Source organism: Aptenodytes patagonicus, chromosome 7, assembly GCF_965638725.1.
Source record: "Aptenodytes patagonicus chromosome 7, bAptPat1.pri.cur, whole genome shotgun sequence".
Taxonomy (NCBI): Eukaryota; Metazoa; Chordata; class Aves; order Sphenisciformes; family Spheniscidae; genus Aptenodytes; species Aptenodytes patagonicus.
The window spans coordinates 39,028,305-39,052,658 of record NC_134955.1 but is presented as its reverse complement, the minus strand read 5'-3'; the positions used below and the strand labels follow the sequence as shown (position 1 = coordinate 39,052,658).

Below are 24,354 nucleotides of genomic sequence, written 5' to 3'. Positions count from 1 at the left end.
CACAGTATTCTTGATTTGCAATAATCTTAAAATATAAGGGAAAAAATTAAGGAGGAGTGATTATTTTGGAAATTCAGCATAAAGCCAAATACCTCTTCCTATAATCTAATCTTTTTCAAAAATGTTGAGAAATATACCTTTGAGGAATTAGTCTATACATCTACTAATAATTCAAATTGTAATAGGGAAAATATCAGATTTTCTTCAACTGAAAACATGGGAAATGATGACTAGAACGGAACTGTTCTTCACACTTCTGAACTCTCTGAATCCCATCAGTGAGAGGGGGAAGCTACCTACTTTGTCTGAATTTATAGACTGCAAAAATAGTTTGGTGAACAGCATGCTAAGGTCCTCAGATTACAGATTCTTGAAGTCAATCAGGATTCCATAACTGAAAATATTTAGATCTTTAATACTCTTCAGAAAAACTGCAAACCTTATTTGTATGAGTTAAGAGTACATTATTAGTCTTTATCATGTAAATATTACCACTGAAGTCACAGGGACTACCAAGAGCTGATTAAAACAGACACCTAAAAGCCAAATGACTATTTCTAAATACTTTACTGTTTCTTTCAAACACATGTTATAACAATGAAGACAGTGAAGCAATGCCTGCAGTAGAATACTACGTTACATTTATTCATGTATTTTTCCTGACGGGAGCATCTAGACGTTTGGCTGTACAAAAGCCACAGAAAGTCAGTCATCAGACTGAATCCGAGAACTCATTTTACCCATTGGCCACAGCAGCTAAATTCTGGAAAAGGGTGAAAGAAAGACTGTTTCCTTAGCATGGAAGACTATTAGCAATAACGAGGAACTGAAACCTTTATCTTCTGTGAGGGAATTAGTCCCTATCCAAAGGCCACGGAATAACCTTGTATTTCACCCATTCATCTCAAACCCTGAAGAACTGTTTCCTGAAGAACTCCAAGTCTTAGGGAGTTTCCTGAATAATGATAAGACCTAAGTTACCTCTATTCCACCTGAACCTGCACAGCCAAAGTACTTTGTCTGAGACAAAATATCATCTTAAATAACATTTAAAATTACACAGCTATTGCAATTTTAACTCTCAGACAGGAATACTTCCTGTCTTCAGTAAACATCAGTCTGGGTCCATTTCAAAAATCATGATCCTGTCCTTAAAAAATAACTATTAAATACAGGAGTCACACTGTATTAATAAGCTCTTTATTGCTGTAACAAAAAAACATGTTACTTATTCTTAGTGACTGAGTTACAAGATCACTGCTCCAGAATGCGACAATATTTTAGAAAATAAATTTTCTTTCTTTCCCCTTCCACGTTACTGATAAAATTAAAAAGTGCCACAAACAAAGGCTATTATTATTCAAACGTTTCATACATCCAATATATCCAATATCAATTCTTGGTTTTCAGCTGATGATCAATGGATGATATCATAATTAATAATCTTCAGTCCTGAGATACAATATATTAATTTCTGTCAAGTGTACTGTTTTTTTGTAAACTTGCAGGTTCTGAACCCACAAAGTGCACCACAAAAAGAACTCTGACAGAAATAACATGTTAAAAATGAAAAAGCACTGAAAATCAACTTGCATGCTTTATAATAAACATGGGGAAATATATTACAAAGAAACTATAAATAGAATCAATTTTTGAAATACTAATTTAAAAAAACTCAAGTACTGAAAAATGTTATTGAAAAAGAGGAAAAAACAGCTAAAAGAAAAAACTTTTTCATCAAGTTCAAGAATTCTACAAATTACTCCAGCAGTGGAAACTTACCAAATAAAGGCAAAGCCTTCACCGAGCAGAGGAGATAAGGCAAGAAACTTGGAAGAGGACAGAACTGTCTACTGAAACCCAGAACTGAAATAAATTATCTTGCATTTGTTTGTGTAGTCTGGAAGCTGCTACAACCACTGCCCTAATCAAAAGTTTAGCCATAGTTCCATGAGATACAGAAAACAATCCAACATTCAACCCATCTAACACCACTTCTGTATGCGCTCGCATAAAACATCAATGTATTATTTGGACTAGATCATAATTATATTGAAAGGGGAGAAAGCAGTTGAATATGCCTATATTGAGGAGTACGTTGTAGGAAAGTTCCATAAAAACGCCTCCATGCTCCAGTCTTTCCAACCACTAAAGGGAAAGAAACACAGTTTTCCCACACATTTCCTAGTTTCAAAGAGAGCGCCATGATAAAACCCTGAGGGATAATTCAGATAACTAAGAAACTCTAGTGCTTACATGCTTTGCTGGAAAAAACTCTAATACGCAAAGCAACAAACATGGACAAACAAGAGTATTGGTAATCCCTATTCAGTAACATGGAGGGTAGATTAAATTATTCTTTATACTTCAGGACTTACATGTCTCACAAAGTAAATATTCTATCAGGCGAGGACTGCATAATAAGATACATTTAGACATCATATAAATACTCTGATACATTTCACAATATATATTGAATACAGAATCTAAAACAACTCAGGCAACTAAAAAATAAATATAAATTTCCTTCATACCTATCATCTGGGTTTGTGACAATAAAATTAGCAGGTTTACAGTCATCGGCAGTCAATATCACTTTCTGAGTCCCGTGATCTAGAACAGGACTGTCATCCTGGGTTTCCCAGCACTGCAGGGGAATCTTTTTAGAAATCTTGTTCTCATAACATTGTTTTTAAAAACATCAAATACTTTTGAATTCATACTAGTTTTTCAAATGTGTTTTGATTTTTTACTAAAGAAGTACTTGCAATACAAGCATTCTTTACAAACTGAAAGTGAGGCACACTATGCGATTTTGATCTAGACACACCCTTCCTGTATTCTTGGGCCCAAACCATTTGACAGAAAAACAGAGCTATGTTAGTTTGACCAGTGTTTTGAAATTACGTCCACTCAAGGATGCGTTTTGACAAGTCTTCCACAGAATTCCTCTCCTCCCTTCAACAGAATACAAATTGAGCTCTCTGTTTAAAACTATTAACATCTGGGGAAAAAAATTCCTAAAGCAAAATCCTCAGTGATTAAGACTTACATAGTAAAGCTACAAAACTGCAGTTATAAATAAACCTGAAAAAATAAAAATAGAAGGCTTTCAAAGTTACTGTTAACACACAGAAGAAAAATGTTCATGTCTTTTTCGTAAAAGTAAAAACCCAAAGACTTACAGCTGCTGTAGTTTACATCCCCCTGATAATTTTGCAATTATTCATCAGAATATGCAAGACTTCTACTGAAACTTTTGCACCAGAATGTCACAGATAGGTTTGACTGTAAAGGCATGGTTATCCGAAGTAAAATAAAGGCAGTATATTGTTAATATTTATGTCTTCAAAATATCATATAGTGGAATTAATATTTCTATACAGGAAAGAAATAGTTATTTAGTTCCAGACAACTTGATAACATCTCTTTCAACTACAGTTATAATTATCATGTACAAACTTCCAAAGCAGAAGTTGTCAAGATTTAACATTAGCATTAATTTATGTCAGGCATCCATTTCTCCAAAGACAGCAAGAATCGAAAAGAAAGTATCATTTTAATTGCCACTAATCTGCCCATTTTTAATTAAATTGATCAGTCATTTATTATCTTACCCAGTGGCAGAAAGCTGTTAGTATGCAGCTTTAAGAGACAGCATATACTAGTCCTTCTAATTTCTAATACTACCATGGTTCAAAAATAATTTAAAATTGCTGTACCATATTTCTTTCAATTCCTGTGCTGCATGATATGCGCATTCCATTTAAAACCTCTGTGAAGTACTCTAGAGCATAATCATAGAATCATAGAATCATTTAGGTTGAAAAAGACCTTTAAGATCATAGAGTCCAACCGTAAACCTGACACTGCCAAGTCCGCCACTAAACCATGTCCCTAAGCACCACATCTACACGTCTTTTAAATACCTCCAGGGATGGTGACTCAACCACTTCCCTGGGCAGCCTGTTCCAACGCTTGATAACCCTTTTCAGTGAAGAAATTTTTCCTAATATCCTATCTAAACCTCCCCGGTGCAACTTGAGGCCGTACAGCCTACATGCACTGTTCTCCTGTTTTGTAGTCTCATACTCCAACACAGGTGTATGATCTTGATTTTACTTTAGAGGAACATGATTCCCCTGCCAAAATTGTTTAGCAGATGTAACATTTGACTACAACATGGTTCAGGAAGACTCTGCACTCAAACCACGTTCTTAGGTCTTATCTGCATGTTAATTTTTTTTAAACTGAACAAAGAATAAGCCTGAAGCTTTTAGGTCCATGAATCTCAAGCCTCATTTCGATGGAGGAAAGGGGGCTAGAAAATGTTCAATACCTGAACTGAAGACTACAAATATCTGTAGCTGAAGTTTCAGAAAGTAGTCTACCAGTTTGATCAATAAAATTTAAACGTGTATTTACTTTTTTTAAAATAGCAATTAATATGATTTTCTGAACATTATATCATTTTAGTACTGTGCACTGCAGTCATCAACACAATTAACTGGAATAGACACAGCATGTCCGCTCAAACTTTGTGTAAAACCTCTGGAGTCAATGGGAGGTTTTCTATTTATTTCAATGAGATCTGATTTAATTCCAGTGGAAAATAAAGCATACAGGAAACATTTTGGAAAAGAACAGAGAATAAATTTCACATGTTTTAGGAAATACGCTCATTAGCTCCCTTTAATTGGTTTTATAGCTAAAAAGGATTAATATATATTATTGCTATTATGTGATATATTAGAATATAGTTACAGGGCTACCAGAATCAAAACTATCATTGTAAAATAGTCTGTAATACTTTGTGACTGATCTGCAACATACAAACAAATAACAGATTCTGGTTTACAGAGCATAAGTGTACACAAACGGAAATGTCTAGACATTACTTTCCATACATTGACAAATGCACAAAACCCAGAAGATCTCTCATTCCAGTAATCAAGCAATGCACTGTTTCAAATATGAAACTGCATAAACATTTTATTTATAGATAATTTTTACAATTATGTTTTTTGTAGTATATGCTGAGCACCTGTTACAGGTGTTTTTATTAAATAGGAACAAAGTTTTGGCTTGAAATGGGGATTAATAAGTCTGACATACATTGAGGAAAAAGGAATAAAGTTACGCTATGTATTTACAGTGCCAGGAAGAACAAAGAAATAGAAATAAAACTTGTAAAAGTGTTCAAATTTTTTCTCAAAGCTTTCCTTAAATACCTAAGTGGATCATTTACTTAAATTGATAAGTGAGTTAAGCAATATAATTGTCCCCAAATATTTAATTCTTTTCATTCAGCATACCTTAACAAGTTTCATGAGGTGGTACAGGTCTTCAACCTCATCTTCCTGACATGTGGTATACACTCTTCCAGTATTTACACTGGTACCTTTTATGAAACCACGGTAGAGTGGCAAATCCAATGCATCAGCATATAGGTCAATGGCATGGTGTCCTACTGTCTGATACATATAGCTGTCCAATTCATCAGTCTGCCCTGCCACAATTAAGAAACAATCATATTAGGTGTATTATTTCAACAATTACAGATAACCATAATACTACAAAGCACAGAGAAAATCTAAATGTTAGTATTTTTTGGTTCACAAACAGATGTTTGGTGACAATACCTCAATAAACATGGAAAGAAAAAAAAAAAAAAGGTTTCTCCACCCAACAGACGTATGGAGAGGAAGACATCTGTCACAAACATGCTGCCTATTTGGAAATTGTGGTGTCTATTTCTTCTTTAGCATTCCTCCCTGCTTCATCCAAAAATCTTGTAATGGTCAATCCTGCTCCTATTTATATGGTAATTTTAATAGGAACACAGTTCAGAGGCACAAACCCAGATGCATTTCAACATACTCAGAGCAAGAAATTTGGAATGCACTGCAACACTGAGAATAAGCAATAGGTTGTCAAAATTTCCAAAAACTTTATTGTTAAAAGTGTTACCATGGTCATCAAGAAAAAAAGAGATTATTTCTGCTTACGTAGAATAAAAGTAGATCGCTACAATGTTTTGACATCACTTAATATACAAAAAGAAATCTGTTATAATATCCAGGCCCTTTCTACCTTCACTCCTTTTAAAAATTAAGCTTGAAAGGAAATCAACTCTTTGCTGCTATTTCCTTAACCAGGAGAAAAATTTAACTGCATTTTCTTACAAGCAGTTTGTAGCTAGCAGGTAAGAAAAAAACAGCTAAAATGCAGACATCATGGATTTGAATTAAATCTCAAACTATACGGTAAACCGTTTACATATAAAATCTTTCAGATAATTTTTCAAACAGATTGATAAAGCAATACACCATTATTGGTGAAATCTCCACTTATTAAAAGCTAACACAGTTCACTATTTTAATGCTAATTTGTAATACTGGAACTTCTCTTAATTTACACAGACACATCAAGTATCTCTGCTGTATACCTATGTAGCACATCTTGCAAAGAGAAAGGTCTGCATCGTTGATCAAGATAACTAATTTGTGACGTAACAATTAGGTCATGTCACATTTGATGCCATACAACAGATACGCTTTTGCTCAAAATAGGCAAATCCAAACTCATAATCACAACTAACCAACCTAGACCAGAAGAGTTGATTTAGAAGAAAACTCAGGGCTTTTCAACATACGTGAATATGACAAGGTCTTTAAACTGATACTCAGTTCAGAATACACAGTTTCTTTATTAATTGAGACTCTCCAGGCAACAGTGGTACAAGATAAAATAAAATGAATGGCATAGAATCCGCTATTGCCTGAAGCACCTCAATTAACTTTCCACAAAATTTCCAACTACGCACTTAAAGAGAGAATTTTATGATTTTAATGACAATATTCTACATTTCTGATGTGGATAAATTAGTTTAAAGACAACATATTTCAACAAGATTAGAGATGATTATGTCCTAGCTACCCAGAAAATAAATTGTTCCTGTACTCCCTAGCATTTGCCAGTTCCGTCCGTGACTCATTTGTGGTGGCAGCTCCCTTTTTCCTTCACTTTCTGTGTATCTTCCTACCAAACAGTTACGAGATACCATACTTAACTGTTTAACATATGTTGAACAGTTAACCTATGTTAACGTACTTTAACATTCTCCCCTACCAACTGGGAAACAACTCACTTCCTTTCCAAGTCTCACTTCAAGTTCAATTTATGCTCTAGTCCAACACAGAAGTACTCGGCTCACTCTCTCACCTCACCACTGACTTAAACTACCTGAGTTTTTCCCATTCTCTTTCATAGAAGTCAGACTAGGTGCAGCCTGTGAGGAACTGATCAGAAAGCCGGTCCAAGCTAAAAGTAAGGAAAAGGGCAGGAAAAAGAAGTGCATCAAGGTCAATTCCAACCCCGATCAGTTCCTCAATCCAGTTCACAAATGCTGGGCTAGAAGAATGGAGGAAGATACACAAGGCTAAAAACGAATGAGCAGCAGCAAAACTGCATGTTTTTGGCAGCTGGAATGGTTTATGCCAGTTTAAAGCATTTCTAGAAATACAGCGTCTGTTTTGTTTGATGATATCCTCTACCACCGTTTACTATTTGTGCTACTGAACTCACACAATCTCTTTGTTTACCACCAGGAATATTCGTATTCTCCCTTTTTCAAATTGTGTAAGCCTTTCTTTTACTGATCTTCATCTTCTTGTGTTTTTTTTCCTTTTGAGGAAAAATGCATTTTATACGTCTCCATAACATTTTCTTTTTTCTACCTTTTTTAAGATTTCTAGATTGCGCTTCAATATGCAAGACTATATAAAAACACATAAAGGAACCTAATTCAGGCACAGCTATGCCTCCATTGTTTCTAATATTAAAAAAAAACCTCCTATAAGAAATGTGGCTTTCATACCTGTGTTTTCGGCAGGTCTTAAGTTGGCTAGAGCAACAATCTGATGCCCAGCAGCAACACACTGCATCATATTATAACAGCTGTCCTTCCCACCACTGTAAGAAAAAGAAAATAGTGGCAATTAAAAGTACTGATAAAAGTTTTAGCCCCTTATGACTTTTGCCTACTTAAAAAATAATACCATCAGAGCTGCTTACAAAGTTTTGAAACAAAAAAAAGGTTGCAAAATATTAGCAGTAGGAAAAGGATGATTTCACTATACAATGTTTACTCTATATATAGTGCCTACATACAGTACCCATAAAGCAAATATCCAGTTCTGTATCTTCTTATTAATCTGAGAGGTTCCATGAAGAACAGCCACTTACACTGGAATTCCTTCAGAACAAGGACTGTCTTCTACTCCAGAGATGAATTACTCTGTACTTATTACCAGATAACTTGGATTAAAAAAACAATACCTGCTCCAGAGAGTTGCCAGCATTAGCAATTTGTTAAATGAAGACTGTCATGTCAGGAATAACATTTATCCTTCATGGGATACTTCGCCTAAAGTTTCAACATTTTAAACGTTCTTCCCATTCTCAAAAGCTGCAATTACTACAGGCAGTAGGTTCGGTTGACGCTGCATTAAACATACAAATTTTTTACTGCATATAACTGCAAATAAAAATAATTACTGTTGATTAAAAAAAAAAAAAGGAAAAACAAACAGAACGATATTCTTCTCTGAGGCCAAGAGATGATACTCTAACACAGAGAATACAATTAATTTTGACATTCATTCAAGATCTACTGGAACCTTTTCCGCTCTCAGTGAGGAAAGAATCCTGCTCTCCTGCTGTAACTGAAATATAGTATTTTTCATGAATTTTAATCACTATCAAAAGAAATATTACAGTCTAACAATAAAACTAAGAGTCCTCTAGAATACACACTGCTTACAAAATCCACGTTCAGACTCACAGCCTTCAAACTACAACTGCAGGTGGAGATTCTGTGCAGCTTCTTTAAATGCCAAGGCACAAAAATCAGCCCAGGGCAGGAACTGGAACAGAGATCTAGACCAGCTCTGTAAAACTGCGTCTTGCCTTAGAGTCACTGAGACATGGACAGGAGAACAGATAGTACAAGCAGTCCTTGCTACAATAGACTGTCCGTTTCCTTGTGACCACGCTATTACTAACAAACTTCTTCAGCATTTCCAGCGTAAAGTTCCCACTTTTATCTAGCCCTCTCTTCAAGAGCTTGAAAGTGCGTTACAGGAATCTGACCATACAGCTATTCCCCTCAATTTCTGCTTTTATCCACGCTAAAATTCTGTATGCTGACCTTAATTTGCTGTATAACTCAAACCTAAAGAAGAAATAGTATAAATAACATGGCATCCTTTCATACTTAACAGATTTTCGTAAAGCAGTTGCTTATGTTTCAGTGCTATAAAAGTAAATATAAATATGGTAATAAATAGATTCCTAATTCAAGGTTCCATCTCTACCTGACATTATTCTCATGCATACCTACAACCTTCTTCTAACCTACATATGGACAAAAAAAATTTTACAAAATCCTATGTTCATTAATTCTGGATACTCTGCTTGATAGCTTGAAAACATAGATAGCATTCACTTCATAATGTGAAATTTCAGGCTTAACAGAATCATAATGACATAAAGGCTCTTTTCTTTCCGAAGTACTTCATTCTGAAAAATAAAAGCCTCCCACTAGTTCTGATTTCAACTCCAAACACAACTTCAGAAAAATAATTATATGACAGTAGATAATTGCCTATGCTGTTTACAGCATTTCAAGATTTTTTTTCAAATCAAAAATTAAAAGGACACTAGAATAAATCTATTAATCTTTTCAATTAGTTTATTAAAAAAAAAACACCACAAATCTTAAGATGAGGCTACATTTAGATTTCCCACATTTGACCACTGATTACTTGATGGAAATTTGTGGAGTGCTCACTGGATCACATACTACTGTACTGTTATTTATTTTCTATATTACTGTTACCATGACCCTAAAAACTAACGGTACCAAGAAACAAAACAAAATGGTTCCTACCTACAAGGCCTTCTACTCTAGCTGTGAAACACATGATGGTTAAGACCAATGAAGCCAGACAGCCCACGCTGTGGGAGGAAGGTGGACTCGGCACAGTCCCAACCTGGCTGTTGTCTAATAGACTGTAACAAAAAACAGAAAGGAAAAAAGCTTTAAGAAGAGAGATGAAGGCAGGCACTGATGTAGCCTGGGGACTCCTCTCAATTCTCATCACAGAAAAATATCACAAGGCCTTTTTGTAGAAAGCTGTACAAGGTTGGGCCACAATCAGGGTTAGTTTTGACAATGTTGCAAGTATGTTAACAGGTAGGCTTATAAAAAAAAAAAATACCACAAGAAAAAAATACGGTAACCATAAAGATACGGGTCTATAAAAGACTTCTGAGCAAAATTCCTTTCTGTTGACAAGTATAACCACTTACAGTAAGAAAATTCTAGAAGAATTAAAGACTTGCAAAACATATTTCAGGTAGAAGACTGGCTTTAAAATGTCTGATTTAGCACAAAACACAATACAGGGTTTACCCCATAAATACCACCTTAAAGCAAGACTATCAACTTTAAGTGTGGCCAACATTCTAGAAGAAAAAGAAACAGGTTAAAGTAGTTTTACATATAATCCTGACCTCTTCAAAAGTAAGAAGCACTTTTCAGATACTTTTTTTTCCCTCTGATCTTTGAGGCTAGCTCTGTTACAAAGATTTCAGACACTTTGATGTCTCTTTAAAACTCTTCTTAAAACTATTAGTGAAACTAAATCCATCCTTGTAAAATTGCCCATTAAAATAGCAATTGTGTTAGAAACCTGTTTTTAGGATTTTATTTCATCCTGCCTTTTAACACATTCCTCTGCTTAAAGAATATCAAAATAAATAAACCTGGAAGACAAAATCTTATCTATAAAATGAGAAGAAGCACCAAAGCTCATTTTCCTACTCTGTATTTAAGCAAATCTTGAAAAACGTAGATAACATTTGCTGTATTTTTTCCTCTTTGGAAAAAATGTTTGGAATGATTTACAATTGTTGCAGCCAAAGCCCAATTTCAACAAGGTTTGATATTAGATATTGCCTGAGAAAATTCAATACATGAAATGTTAAGACTTCAGTAAATAGTTACTGCACCCAAAAATACACTGCTCACATCCGCACAATCCTTTTCCATTTACAGGTTTCCTAGCTTGTTGTTTTCTAATTATTATTTCTCAAGAAAAGAACACACCTATCCTTGTTAGAAAAAGAAAACTATGTTAATCTATTTCTAAAAAATACAAAAAGCCATTTACAGTAAAAGAACTGCAGAAACTGACAAAAAGCAGCAGGAGTGTGTGGGGAGCAAATACAACAGCCCCTGACAGACTGGGCTGTTACCAAACTTCAATTATTTAAATGAGTGAGCTGCATCTTTTTAAAAACGAGCACACTGAAATCTCTCTCAAAAGACACACTAGAAAATCTATCGTTAAGAGTTCAGAAAATCCTAAGAGAGCTCAAGATGTTTGGAAAGGAAAAGCAAAGCACCTGAAAATTCAACTGCAAATGAACAGAACCCCCTCTAACTGAAGGGCACGCGGCAGAGGCTCTCCACCCCCAGGGACGCAGCTGCCCCCGCCATCGCCCCCCCCCCCCAGCACGCCGCCGCCGGCGGCTCAGGCGGTGCCGGGCCCTGCCGCGCCACAGCCCGGCTCCCTCCGACTGGAGACGGGCTAACTCGGGAGACCGGGATAACGGGGAGCAGGCGATCGCGGAAGATAATTTTGTGTGTTGTTTTTTGGTTGGTTTTGTTTTGTTTTTTTTAAACAGGCACTAGTAGTTCTTGAGCGTCCCAGGAATGAGGGGAAAGCAGAAAATAAATTGTTACAGCTTTACCCTGCCTACAGGCAGGGATCGCCTCACCCCGGCACTCAAACGCAGCCAGCCCACGGGCAGCAGAAAGCCGGCAGCCAGCTCGCTCCGCGCAGGGAGAGGGGGGCGGCAGGACGGCCGGGAAGAGCCGGGGCAGGAGGGTCTCCCAGGCGGCGCTGGGTGGAGCGCGACCCCCGGACTGCTCCCGAGCGGGCGGGCGGGCGGGCTCGGCCTCTCTCCGCGCCCTCCCTCCGCCGCAAGCCTCCGCCTGTGAGACGCCCCTCGCTCACCCACATGGGCGCTCCCTCAGCCCGTTACCTGATTAAAGCCACTACTCTCATGTTGCTCACGGGCCCGGGGGGCGGTAACACTAACAGGGAGGTGCGTGACAGCTGCGAAACGCAGCGAGGAAGGAGCCCGGCCGTCCCGGCCACCCTGGGCCGCACACGCCGCCGGCTCCTCCGTTGCTACTGCCTGGCCGCCTCCCCTCAGCGGACCCTCTTCCCGGGGCAGGCCGGGACACTGCCTGAGCAACCGGGAGGCACGGCAGGCCGCCGCCTCTCCGTGTCCGGGAGAGGCACGCTGCCTCTGCCGCGGCCCTGCGAGCCTGCTAGGGCGGCGGAGGCCAAGCGCAGCCCAGATGAGGGCGGTGTGGAGGGCGCGGCCGCGGAGGCAGCGCGCGGGACGCCTATGGAGGGCAGGGCGGCGCGCTGGTAGGCCCGGGCGGGCCGCCCGCACCGGGGCTGCCATGTGAGTCAGGCGCGGCAGCGGGCTCGCCCCAGCTTCCCTGCCGCCTCCCCCTGCCCGCCTTTTCCTTCTTGTCTACAGCGAACAGCAACGGATCTGCTCTAAGCGATTGCTGTGTAGGGAATGGGAGCGACCGAGTGAGGTGGCCGGCCCGTCCCCTTCCCCTCGGGTGGCTGCTGAGGGGACAGCGGGGCGTAGTCGCAGCCCGGTGGAGGGAGGCCGGGAGAGCCCGCTGTGAGGGGAGGAGATGCCGCGGGACTTCAAAGGTCGCCGCGGGCCAGTCGTAATCGCGGCTGAGGGAGCCGGAGCTCGGCGTGAGCGCTCCCAGCAGCCCTGGGAAGCTGGTCGGCGAACCGGGCGGCGCCAAGTACTCGCCCGGCGGCGTGTGACCCACCGGACGTTTGCGGGGCGGTGGGTGAGACAGCAGCGCTCCCTCAGCCCCTCACCTCGTCCCTCTGGGGGACTGATGAAGGGGACCCCTTCCGAGCCGCCACAGTGTCCTCCAGCAGCCCGTGTCGAGGGGCCGGAGCAGGAGGCGAGCAGGGAGGAAGAGGAGACCAGACCTCCCGGCTGCCTCACTAAAGGCCTCTGCGCTCACCTGCGAGCACAAAATGTCCACCTGCACCCTCGGGTTCAGCTTCTGCAGACCAAAAATCTAATCTTGTCATGTGATCCCCGTTTTGGGCTAATTTTCTGAGTGATCCTGCTGTTAATGCATACGACCGACACCCCTATAGATTTGCAGGCTGAATCAACAAAAGGTTACCCAGGTGCCCAGTCTCTGAATCCAGACACAAGTTTATGTCTCCCAAGTCACAGAAGAAACCTGTGGGTTAGTTCTGGCGATGAAACCGTGTTGCTAGGCTAAGAGTCTTATACCACCAGATAAAACCACTGCTGGGGATACTGTGGCAGTGTTTTGAGCAGCAGTCTGAGGGCCCACCACTCTCCAGGCTTCGATTCAAAGGGCCTTTGGGTCCAAAACGGGGACAAGAAACCACTGGTGTGCTGTTGGTTGCTCACCCTTGCTGGAGCCTGGTGTGCAGGGTCAAGCAGGGCCAAGCGCAGTGTCTCAGGGTGAGCCTCGGTGCTGCCCCGCTCAGTGTCTTCATCTGCGGTGCCACCACTGGTTTCCACCATCCAACCTGTAAATTGGCAGTGACCAGGAGTGCCGATTCATGGTTCCTATTGAATTTAGTTGCAGCAACCGGTGCAGCTAATGTAAAAGGCTTTGTTCCTCAGGGCTGGGATGGAGGGTATGCTTTATGCATTGTGAGTGCTAACCTATCAGCCCCCTGTAACATGATATTACACAATGCTATTTAACAATCTGTACTAATCAGGCTTTGCGCAAGCCTCTGAAAAACAAGTTCCTTGCACACAAATTGTTGGGTCTGAAGTTCCCAGGAAGAGAAAAGATGGAAGAAAATAGAGAAGAAAATATTCTAAGAAAAAGCATTTTGTTTATAGCAATAAATGTGCCAAAATAAATGCCTAGTGAGACAAATATATAAGATTTTTTGTTTACAGCTCATGAAACAGTTTGAAAGAGCACTTTTTTTTTTAGATTATTTGAGTCTGCACGTGATTTGTACAGTAAGTCACTGGAACTTGTAAAATAGGAGTGGGTAATTATGGGCAGATATGAAGGTGACGATGCCTTCCTAAATACACTTTTGGAAAGTTAAGAAGTGACAATCAGTATAAAACTTCTTTGGTAAGTAGTTGTGAAGAGGTAGTAATCACAACATGGATTTTTTTGCATGGGAATAATTACAAAAAGCACATGTTTTAAAAAACAAATCCTCAGTTCATGGTTTGGCCATCACAGGCTAGCAGTTATGAGACGAAATATTTGACTTACATTGGAATTACTTACAGGACAGTTGGATTTCCTTCTAGTTTAGTGACGATGACTTAGTGCATATTTCTTAGAAAGCTTTTTCTGCTCTTCAAAACATCTTAGATGATCTGAAAGAGGGTTATTTAGATGTGAAATTCTGATGAAAGGGCAGGGATTTTGGTAGGGGGTTGGGGCTTCTTTTTTTGGCTCAGAAGGGAAATGGAGGCCTGTTCTGAATTAAAACTGTAAATCCAGTGTACTCAGAGATTTTAGCAGAGATTACTAAATTGAATGAAGCAATACTGCATAGTACATGAACTGGTAGAAAATAACCACACCTCTGAGGAACCGTAAAAAAGGCAGAACAAAGGTATTTGATTTATTGCAAAAAAAAAAAGGGGTGTGTGTATTTTATCATACATCACCTCTATTTTTCTGGACGTGAATGAAATTTTTTTTTATTATCACAAGAAAGAATAGCTCAGCTAGTACTTGTGAACACTTAAAAGATGCTCATTTACAATACTTAGCAATGATACATGGAAAGTCTAAAATTCATGTACGTAAGTTATTCTGCTGCTTTGGAAAATGGAGAGGCCATAAAATCAGTAGCTTTAATCACACAGCTTTATAACAAATATTCAAAGACTTGTAAAGCTCTCTTCTAAGTAGTGTTGTTAGAAGATCTGGAAAAGAGAATAATTCTCAAGTCCCCTATTTTCTCACAGGTCTGTTATTATTAATCTATTCTGATACAATGTTGCTGTTGTTTTCAGCAGATGGTTCTATTGTTCAGTTTTACAGCTTTCAAAAAACAAATTTCCACTTAAAAGTCAGACTTGTTTGAAGTAGAAGTTACATATGACACTGCAGGACCAAAGTCTGCTTCATTTGCTAGTGAGACTGGAATTTTTGCTTTCATTTGATGAACACATCAGTAGTTATTTGCACAAATAAAAAAGTGGGATTTGGCTCCCAGAATTTGTGAAATATGTCAAAATTGAATTAGTGAAGTGGGGTTTCAAAAAAAAAATTGTACTTTACCCAAAAAGATGCTGTTTTCAAATTATTTGGAATATATTCAGTGAGAAAATCTGTTCGCTCCCACTCACCTGATGAAATATCTCTGGTGTAGTGTCACTGCTCATAAAAGGTTCTGCCATACGACAGTGGACAAAAGACAGTGCATCATCTTTCAAGCTGATATCCCCAAGACATTCTGCTATACTGCTGCAGCAGCTGAAACAATAAAATTCACCAAAGGTGCCTTTCTTCTTGGGGAAGTACTGGCTACTTTGTACAGAAAGCCAGCAATGGCTCAGCACTTCTTTCTCACCCTTTTCTGCCTAGAAAGTTGAAAATAATTATAATGAATTAATATAACTGGAGGAACCTGTCAGAGGATTAAAAAACGCAATGCAGTATCCCTAACGATCTGGAATAGTTAATTAAGTTCTCTTATAAATGAGTTCCAAAAATAACTTACTTTCAGTAAGTTATTCTGAGAAACAGTCACTTTAGCATACCTGAGCTACAGTGCCTATTAGAGAAGGGCCAATTATCCAGTGATTGGCAGTTAAAGGTGAACTGCTGAAGTTCTTAATTAAAAGATTTCCTATTATAATCGCCAGTAAGTAATGGAATACTGCATATATAAAGCAGATGTAATGCTAGAAGAATATTTCCATTTTGAAACAAAGATTTTGAAAATCGTCTCCTCCTTTGCTTACCGTGCTAAGTCCGAAACGGGAATGTTACGGTTTTCATGGTGTAGGTGGCAATGTGCCACTATTGCCCCTCATTAGAGTGTCCTGCTCTGACTCTCCTGCAGTCAGAGGTGTTTCCGTCATCTAACAGGTGGCAGAATTTTCACTGCTGTTAATACCCAAGGCTGTTTATGTAATACAGAAAAATGATTTGAGGTTTTACAGGAGGATACTTCTGTCTTTTTAACTAAGAAACTGGCTGTGGAGCTCCTTTAGCTGCCTGTCATTGACAACTTCCCCGAATTTTCACTTCCTTCACAGTAAACAGAATATTATCAACTCTTCCATGTGATATACTGGAGTTAAATTTTGGGAAGAAGCTTCTGGTTTGGAAGCATGAGATGTATTGACATACTACTAAAATCTGAATGAAAGGAATTTCTCGGGAGGTGTATCTCCCCATCCGGGTGTAGAAGGACTCAAGGTCATTCTGTCTACATTTCAAGCTCGCCAGATATAAAGAGCTTCGCTCTGAATGCTGCATAACCACGCTAACAGTGCATTATGCCCCAGATAATACAGCCTACTAAGATTAGCTCAAACACCTTGTCACGCTGTTCACCTCTTTTTAGACAGAAATAGGCACGCAGTGACTTTAGGTCTATCTCCAGTCATTCACACAGATACGGCCCCGGTGATCAGCACTGTACGTGAAGGATGACTTGCCAGGCCTATGGGCTTCTTGCTCTTAAGTGCTCCATATAAACACTACTAAAAATATATACAGCTAATCCTATAGTTCCTAGTTCTGATAAGACAAGGCTAGTCATTTTCATAGGTGATTTGGCTTGTTTCTTCAGAACTATGAAATCCAGCAACTTTACTTTGTCCTCTATATAGCATTCAAGAAGACTCCTAGACTTGTGTTTATTAACCACTGCAACAGAAACAGAATTTAGCCTCAGATAGCATTATACGTGTTCTTGACTGATAGGTAATGGTCCTCATATGATTGCCAGTTTTTCTAAGCTTCTGATGAACTTAATTTTCATTAATCAATCTACCAATCTTTAGCGAGTCAAAAGTATAAAATCAACCTTATAAGGTCACACTTCTGTCAAAATGACCAGTCTGTTTCAATTTCCAGCAGGCACTAGCGCAAGCTAAAATTAATATTCACTGGCAGCTGAACAGTTTTTTCACTTGACTAGATCTGTTTTCAGTGTTTGAAATTTTTACTTTATTATTAAAAGCACTAACGGTAATTACCAACAAGAGAAACTGTCAGGTTTGACTGGCAAAATCCTTCATTTACCTTTTTGCTGTTCAGCTTAATCCATGGGATTTTAATGTATTTTTTTCCATATGAAGTCCTTCAGTACTTTCAAGGGGAAAAAAAAAATGTCTGAGCACCTCCAGCTCATCAGAAAGCCTGTAGTACCAAAGGATTTTCTATTCTACATATATCTATTTTGATTGCAATGGAAAAGTTAAGTGTGGATGTTGTATTTACAGGTTAAAGATCTTCTATATCCTCCTGTCTTTTTCTCACTTATAAAGAAAAAAAAAAATTGATTTTTTAGAAATAAACGTTTCAATTTTAAAATTTGCCTAAGTTTTAAATACAAAACAAATGTTGAGAGCCATTCTCATGTTACGTTGAAACAAATACAGATCAGAGAGGGGTTTATTGTAAAGAAGTACATGTACAAGATTCAAAACCAAGTCCCTGTTATCTAACATGACATGTTTCCTGTGAAGCTATATTAACTGCCCATGAAGACTCTGAAGATGGAAATTTTGGAACATTTCTGTATGTTAGAGACTATGATCTCCTATTAACCATTCTAGAGGAGAAGAAAAAGATCTTTTAGACTCAATAATCCTTATAATGTGTTCATCATGCAACAACTTTGAGTCTAACGCTATAGGCTTTAATTTATTGGGAGTTAGCCATCTATTTGATGGCTGCAAAACACCCAGGAAAAATGTGGTCTCGGATAATAACCCATGAGAACAGAGAGAAATTAGCTATCTAGTTAATGAGGTTAAGCTACAGTATCTTCTCCATCATCGTGAGCTAAACCACTGGGCTCTTGTAGGCAGAAATGACGGATATTTTTACAGAGATGCAGAAATTTAGAGAAACAGCGTTCAAAGAAAGGAGTCAGAAAATTGAACTGGTGCAATGAAAATCTAAAAATGAACTTATCTTACTGTGGTGACATATAATTTGGGATCGTTACTCACCTACTAAATGGTTCTGCAGTTCATCACTGATTAAGAACATTTGAGTAGGTTAAAGCTGCTGAAGTTTCAGGGGAATAAGCAAACAGCAGCTTTTTTGGCCCATTTGTTTCACTGCAAAAATCCTCCTGTACCGTAAAATATTTGTAACATAGCTTTAAGCAATAGAAAGGACTATTTTTTCTCTATTCCACTGTTCCTATTCTGTTCAATTTTGCCAGTACAAATAATGCTAATAACTTTAACAATCAAAACAGTTTAACTGTGTCACATTTAATACTCTTTTCATCTCACAGTCAGATTTTTCAAGAGAGAATTAATAAGTATGGAGCTGTTTTGACCTAATTAGCAAAGTAGCAGGCTTAATTTTGAGTGATACAGATAAAGCATTTTATCACTGCAAAAAAGCAACAAATCAATTGCAACTTTCAATGTCCTGTTGAACTTTATTACATCATTTGTAGTATAAACCACTGACATAATCAGCCTCTGATTTTGAGACCTCAAGGAAGGGTGGCTGTGACAGTGCCCTTTGAAATAACATTGAAGCATCAGCTCCCATGTCAACATCATGCTCTAATCAGTGCAGTCTTTTTTGTTGCAGGGTCTTCCACCTTATAATTGACCCTGACATATGCTATTCACTCTACCCCTTGGCTTTGGACATATAATTCCTGTCATGGTCAATTATTAGGTGATAGAGCCTGCAACCACGGGGACCATTGCTTAAAATCACCCTACACAGTAAGCCCTGAAGTGACCAAATTCAAATCTAACTGGAGGGGAAGAGGGGGTCTAGTCTTTGATAAAACTAATATTCTTTTCACTTCTGTATAGAAAAATGTCAATTTCCATCATCCTATATATTACGGAGACAAATGGTGACAGTGCTATTTCTGAAACAGGTTAAGGAAAAGTACAAAAGCCTTTACCAAACTCGACATAGTCTGAAATGAGGAAATTGTCGGTACTAGCATACAGTATGCATAAAAATTAGATTACACTACATTTGAAAGGCAGATGAGAGTTTAAGAGTGACAAGTGGGCAAGTGCTAAAAATAAGGGCATGTTACTTCCTTTCCAACACTGCTTTGTCTGTATGCTTTCTTTGATGTTGTTTAAGCTTTCAAGTAAAGAAATGCTTTGCAAGAGTCTGAAAGACACTTCTGATTACTATATCGATAAGAACTGGTTTTGAACAAAAAGATCTCTTCTAGTTGTCCCATTGATTCTATAATGACTGAGAATTGGGCAAAGACAAAAACCAGGACACCTGGCCTCTGGTCTTAGAGTAAGCATTATGATTTTCAAAAACATACAGTTTTGCAGTCGTTGTATTACTGCAATAACATTACAGAATTGTTACAACTTCAGGAATAAGAGCCGAGACGAGAGCAGAAGTTTACCATCCATCTGCAGAGATTTACTTAAAAGACCAGGTAGTGAACCATGGGTGCATTTCACAGATTCTCTGGCTATAGTCACCTATGCTGTTAACCCGGAGGGACGTCTATCCCAGTTTTTTGCTGCGTGGACATTAATTTCAATTTCCTAGTTGCCATTGCCTGGTTTGGGTTGTTTGGTTGGGTTTTTTTGTAAAAGCTGAAGGGAATTTTAATAATCTATAGTCTTTTCAGTCACAAATTATTATCTATAGGAATCTCCCACTGGTTTGTTTCACTGTTGACAATTTACTTAATTCTCTTGTACCTCAGCAACCCAGCTCAGAAATAATCCTTAAAAGACCTTTGCAAATCTGCTGAGTTTTACAAGTATATACAAGATCTAATATTCTGAAAAATGTGATTTGGTGATGTCTTTATTACATATCTTAGCCTGAATAGACAAAGCTCTAATTAACATTTATACAATTATCTAAGTCTTTTAAAATCCCATCTGTACAGTTTGTCTTAATGATGTATACATAGCATAGCAATCCCAATAAATACCAAGCACATACAATGCAAGTGCTTTTAATTTAAACCATACCGCTGATTAATGATGGGGTATTCAGAAACTCTTGTACATGTTCTATATTTCAATTGTACGGTTGTCTTAAGACTTGAACACCTTCCTGCTGAAGTACACAGTCCTGCATATATCTGGGAGCTGTTACTCCAGCAACTGCTGTTACTGTGTGCAGTATCCAAACAAGTCAACTTTGGAAACTACTGATTTAGCTACATACGGGTGACTTTACCAGAATGCGTGACCCAGCTCAGGTGTTTGTAAGACAACCACTTACAGTTGCTGAACCTATTAATATGTGCAAATGCCAAATTTCTACACCTTCAGAATAAAAAAAAGTGCTGTTCCTAACATACATGCTTTCTATCTACCCTGCACATATCACATGACACCCTAAACATTATTTCATAGAAGAGTTAATTCAGCTTTCAGCAGTCTGCAGTCTGTGAAGCAAGGAGAATAACTCCTGGCTGGTTTATGGTTTAAAGCATGATTGAATATACTAACAGGGCTCCATGAAGTACTCATTTCAATATATATAATGTATTTTTTAAATATTTCATCTCTATACAGGTCTCATCCTCTAAATAAGTGGAGCATCTCTAGTGTGCTTAAGAAGCAGAGGCAGTAGAGCCCAAAAATACTGGGACAGCACCAGTGATCTGAATCTTGTAATTTTATTCTCTGGTCAGTAACTTGTTGATCATTGCATGATCGTTCATGCAACTTCAGCTGCTCTTTGTTTCAGTTTCTCTGTCTGTAAAGTGGGCATAGCTATAACCTTGCAGAGTATTTTGAGATTTATAGGGGTTTACAACTGCATAAGTTACAAAACATCATTGAAATAAGTATAAAGAAAAGAGTCTTTTCAGAAACCTTTTAACTCAGTCCCTAACATTCAGATTATGGCAACTAAGGTAAATACTTCGTGTCTGATGAATAAGGTTATTTATAATCTTATAAATTTATAAGATTAGCTTATTTTTAATGTTTGTATGCAGGTTCTTTTGCAGAAGTATGCAGGGACATCACAAGCAGTGTTTAAATCTCACCACGGTAACTGATTTTTCTGCGGTCTATCAATAACATATTTGCAGAACTGCCAGATGGGGAGAGAAACTGCAGTGAGAAAATAATGGTCAGGTTTGCAGTACAACAAGAAAAAAGGATCAGGCATTAGATACATGATTTTAAAAGCATATTTTGACTAACTTTAAACATTTAACAAACTTCTTAAATAAGAGCTTTGCATTGATCTGTCTGCAAGAATGACAAAAGAAAAAAGTGAAAAAAAATCATATAGCTAAAGCTGACACAAATCCTGACCAAATACAATTAATACGGAATACAAAAACGGTAAGTATTTGGATGATAAACCTTGTGGCAGTATGGGAGTCAGAAGGTTACTATGAGCTTTGCAGTAAAGATTTCTAATAGGGTCTATCCAGTCTCTCCTTCTTCCATTATAGAGAAGATTGGTAAAAAAGCAGGGCTTTGAAAAATTTGATTCTCCCAGGCTCCTCTGTATACAACAGCATTAAAAACAAACATTTAAAGACGGCAAACTTGCAAAACCTCAGTGCATTTTTTAACCCATTTTCAGGCAGCATTAGATCAACAACAGAAATAATTGCTGTCAGTTTGTACTTTTTGACCAATAATTCTCTGTATTTCCTGCAAGAAACTTGAGTGATGCAAATGACCTTATTTTTACAGCATGCTTTTATTAAATAGTTTATTATTTTGGCAGACTAATAAAGATTTTGGTATTTGCTTTTATTTGCAATAATATTACCACCACATAAAAAAGGATTTTATGTTCTTTTTGAGGAACAAGGAGGATAAAAGTGTTGATGGATAGTGCAACTAAGGCATCAGCAATGAGCTGGAAATGAGACACATAAATATGAAAGCAGAGCTAAGAAAATAGAACTGCACCCTTGGCCTTTCTGAAAAGAACACGCACATGCCATGGTTCATTCATACAGTTACAGAAACTCCTTTTGTTTTCAGTGAGTCAGTGAAAATATGCAAAGACTAAAATATTACTAAGATTCTCAGTTGTTTGGCATCTTCCTGTAGTTAATGCGGTCGTGAAATGTTTCTAAACATTTAGAGAAATGACTGGTGATAATGATGATGATTTTTTAGAAGATGTATCTTTTATTTGAAGTATAAATTTGGCCCTCTTTCTAGCCAAAGGTGGTGAAACAATATTGGTTTTCAGTTTTCCCTTTTTTGCCCCCAAACAGACCTAATTCTTCAAAGACTGAAGAGAACAGACCTAGTAGCCAGGTTAGACAATCACACACAAATTTTAAAAACAAAATTATCAGTCCTCTAATCAAAAAAGACTAGATAGCATATAATAGCATTAAACTTTTATCTTGAATGGGGGCTTTCATTTCAGATTGAAAAAATTGTGAATACGGTATTCATTCTGTAATAATCTGAGCTCCTCGACAACTGGTGGTGTTGGATGCTAGGGGTATTCGGCAGTGCATAAGAGTTGCTCAGCATCTATTGTAATCTGAACGTTAATTTCTTAAGGTAAGGAACATATTTATTGAAACAATTGGATATGCCTTAGAAATAATGATACTCACTTGACTGAGGGTACTTAAGATCTGAATTTTACATATAGTCACCCCTCAAAAAGACAGCCGATGCAGAAAAGTATGAACAGAGCAAATACCACATGAAAAAAGGTAAACAGGCAAAAAAACTTCGCCTCACTGGGAATTTGTATGTTCCATTTGCCTTTTCTAAAAGGCAGTCAGTAAGTAGGAATCATGAAGTATGAGCTTCATAGAAGAATAAATCTAACAATTAATTATATGTCAAGGCTTAAGAATCAAAAAACTGCTTATGCCCATTGCCAGTCATTCACTCCCTGTCAGTAGTAGTTCACATCTTTCCTGGGACGGCATCCAACCACAGTGGCATCTAAAATATAGCAGGCTATATTGTTACAGTTGGAGGTGAAATCGAAAGTTGCACCAAACAGAAGTGACAAATTCACATTGCTCAGTGTTGCCTAGCAATAAGAGATGAGTTTATTATGAACGCTGACTCTATCCATCGTAAAGGGGCTTTGTATTCACACCAAAATGCCACTACTCTTATAGGCAAAAGGGGCAAAAATAGAGTGGGCAGGAGGAAACAGTCGTCGTAGTTGTAAGCACTTTCTGAATTTCAAGATTCCTCTCTCTCTCTTGGGAACTGCTCAGGAAGGAAAAGGCAGAGCCTGCCTCTAGCTAAACTCTTGAGAACGGCCAGGTAGCTTGTTACCGATCTTAATCGTCATTTTAAATGCCCTTAGTAGTGACGTTTCATTAGTAATGCGCTTGTAGCTCAGAAACTTCAAATACATAAAATCTTTACAGAACGTTCTCAAGAACTGCTCAGTAGTTGGTTTCATTGTGCAGAGCTTTCCATTTGCTTCAGCTTTTTTTTCCCTCCCTTTTTTTTTTTTTAGGGAAAAGGACAAGACTTCAGGGAGCTTTTCCCTCCTCAGACACCTTGCTGTTTTCCTTTTTAACCACTGTTTATATGGGAGAACATTTATTTCTCTCTCAGACATTGGACTATGTCTCTCAAGGTATTAAGTACCTAACTGTTCAGATAAACAGGATTTTCAAGAAATATTTAGGTATCCTTGAAGACCTTGCTGGCTACCCAACCACATTTTTAAGCACCTAATCAATTTTAAAAATCCACACAATAGCTCTTATTAAAGAAACCTCCAATAACTGATCTGTTTCTGTGCTTTTATGCCATCTGCATTTTTGACAGCTGAATATTTTTGACAGCATGGTCCATTGCGCTCAAGTTCACATCAGTTTTTTTCCTCTTTTTTTTAAACATCACATGACTACATATATGATAAGAAAATGGGTTATATCACGTTTTGCTTTACAGATTGGGGTTCACAGTGGATTTTTTGAAGTGACAAAATATACAAGAAGTATTTCTATTATAAGGATTCATTTATATTATAAAAATAATGGATTCATCAAATGCTATGTAAGTCAAGTACACTGAAGT

The 24,354-nt window shown here is 38.1% G+C and overlaps 1 protein-coding gene across 2 annotated transcripts in view; it reads right to left on the bottom strand.

Annotated features, from left to right (window-relative positions):
• DPH6 (diphthamine biosynthesis 6) overlaps window positions 1–12,241 on the bottom strand; it is a 219,084-nt gene extending 206,843 nt beyond the window's left edge. For both annotated transcript variants that reach the window (XM_076344932.1, XM_076344933.1), the window contains exons 1-3: window positions 12,115–12,241; window positions 7,880–7,974; window positions 5,316–5,509 (exon numbers count right to left, since the gene is read on the bottom strand). In XM_076344932.1, coding sequence (XP_076201047.1) covers window positions 5,316–5,509; window positions 7,880–7,974; window positions 12,115–12,137 — 312 coding nt within the window. In that variant the 5' untranslated portion in view covers window positions 12,138–12,241. The remainder of the gene's footprint in view (window positions 1–5,315; window positions 5,510–7,879; window positions 7,975–12,114) is intronic.
• Window positions 12,242–24,354: the final 12,113 nt, after the last annotated feature.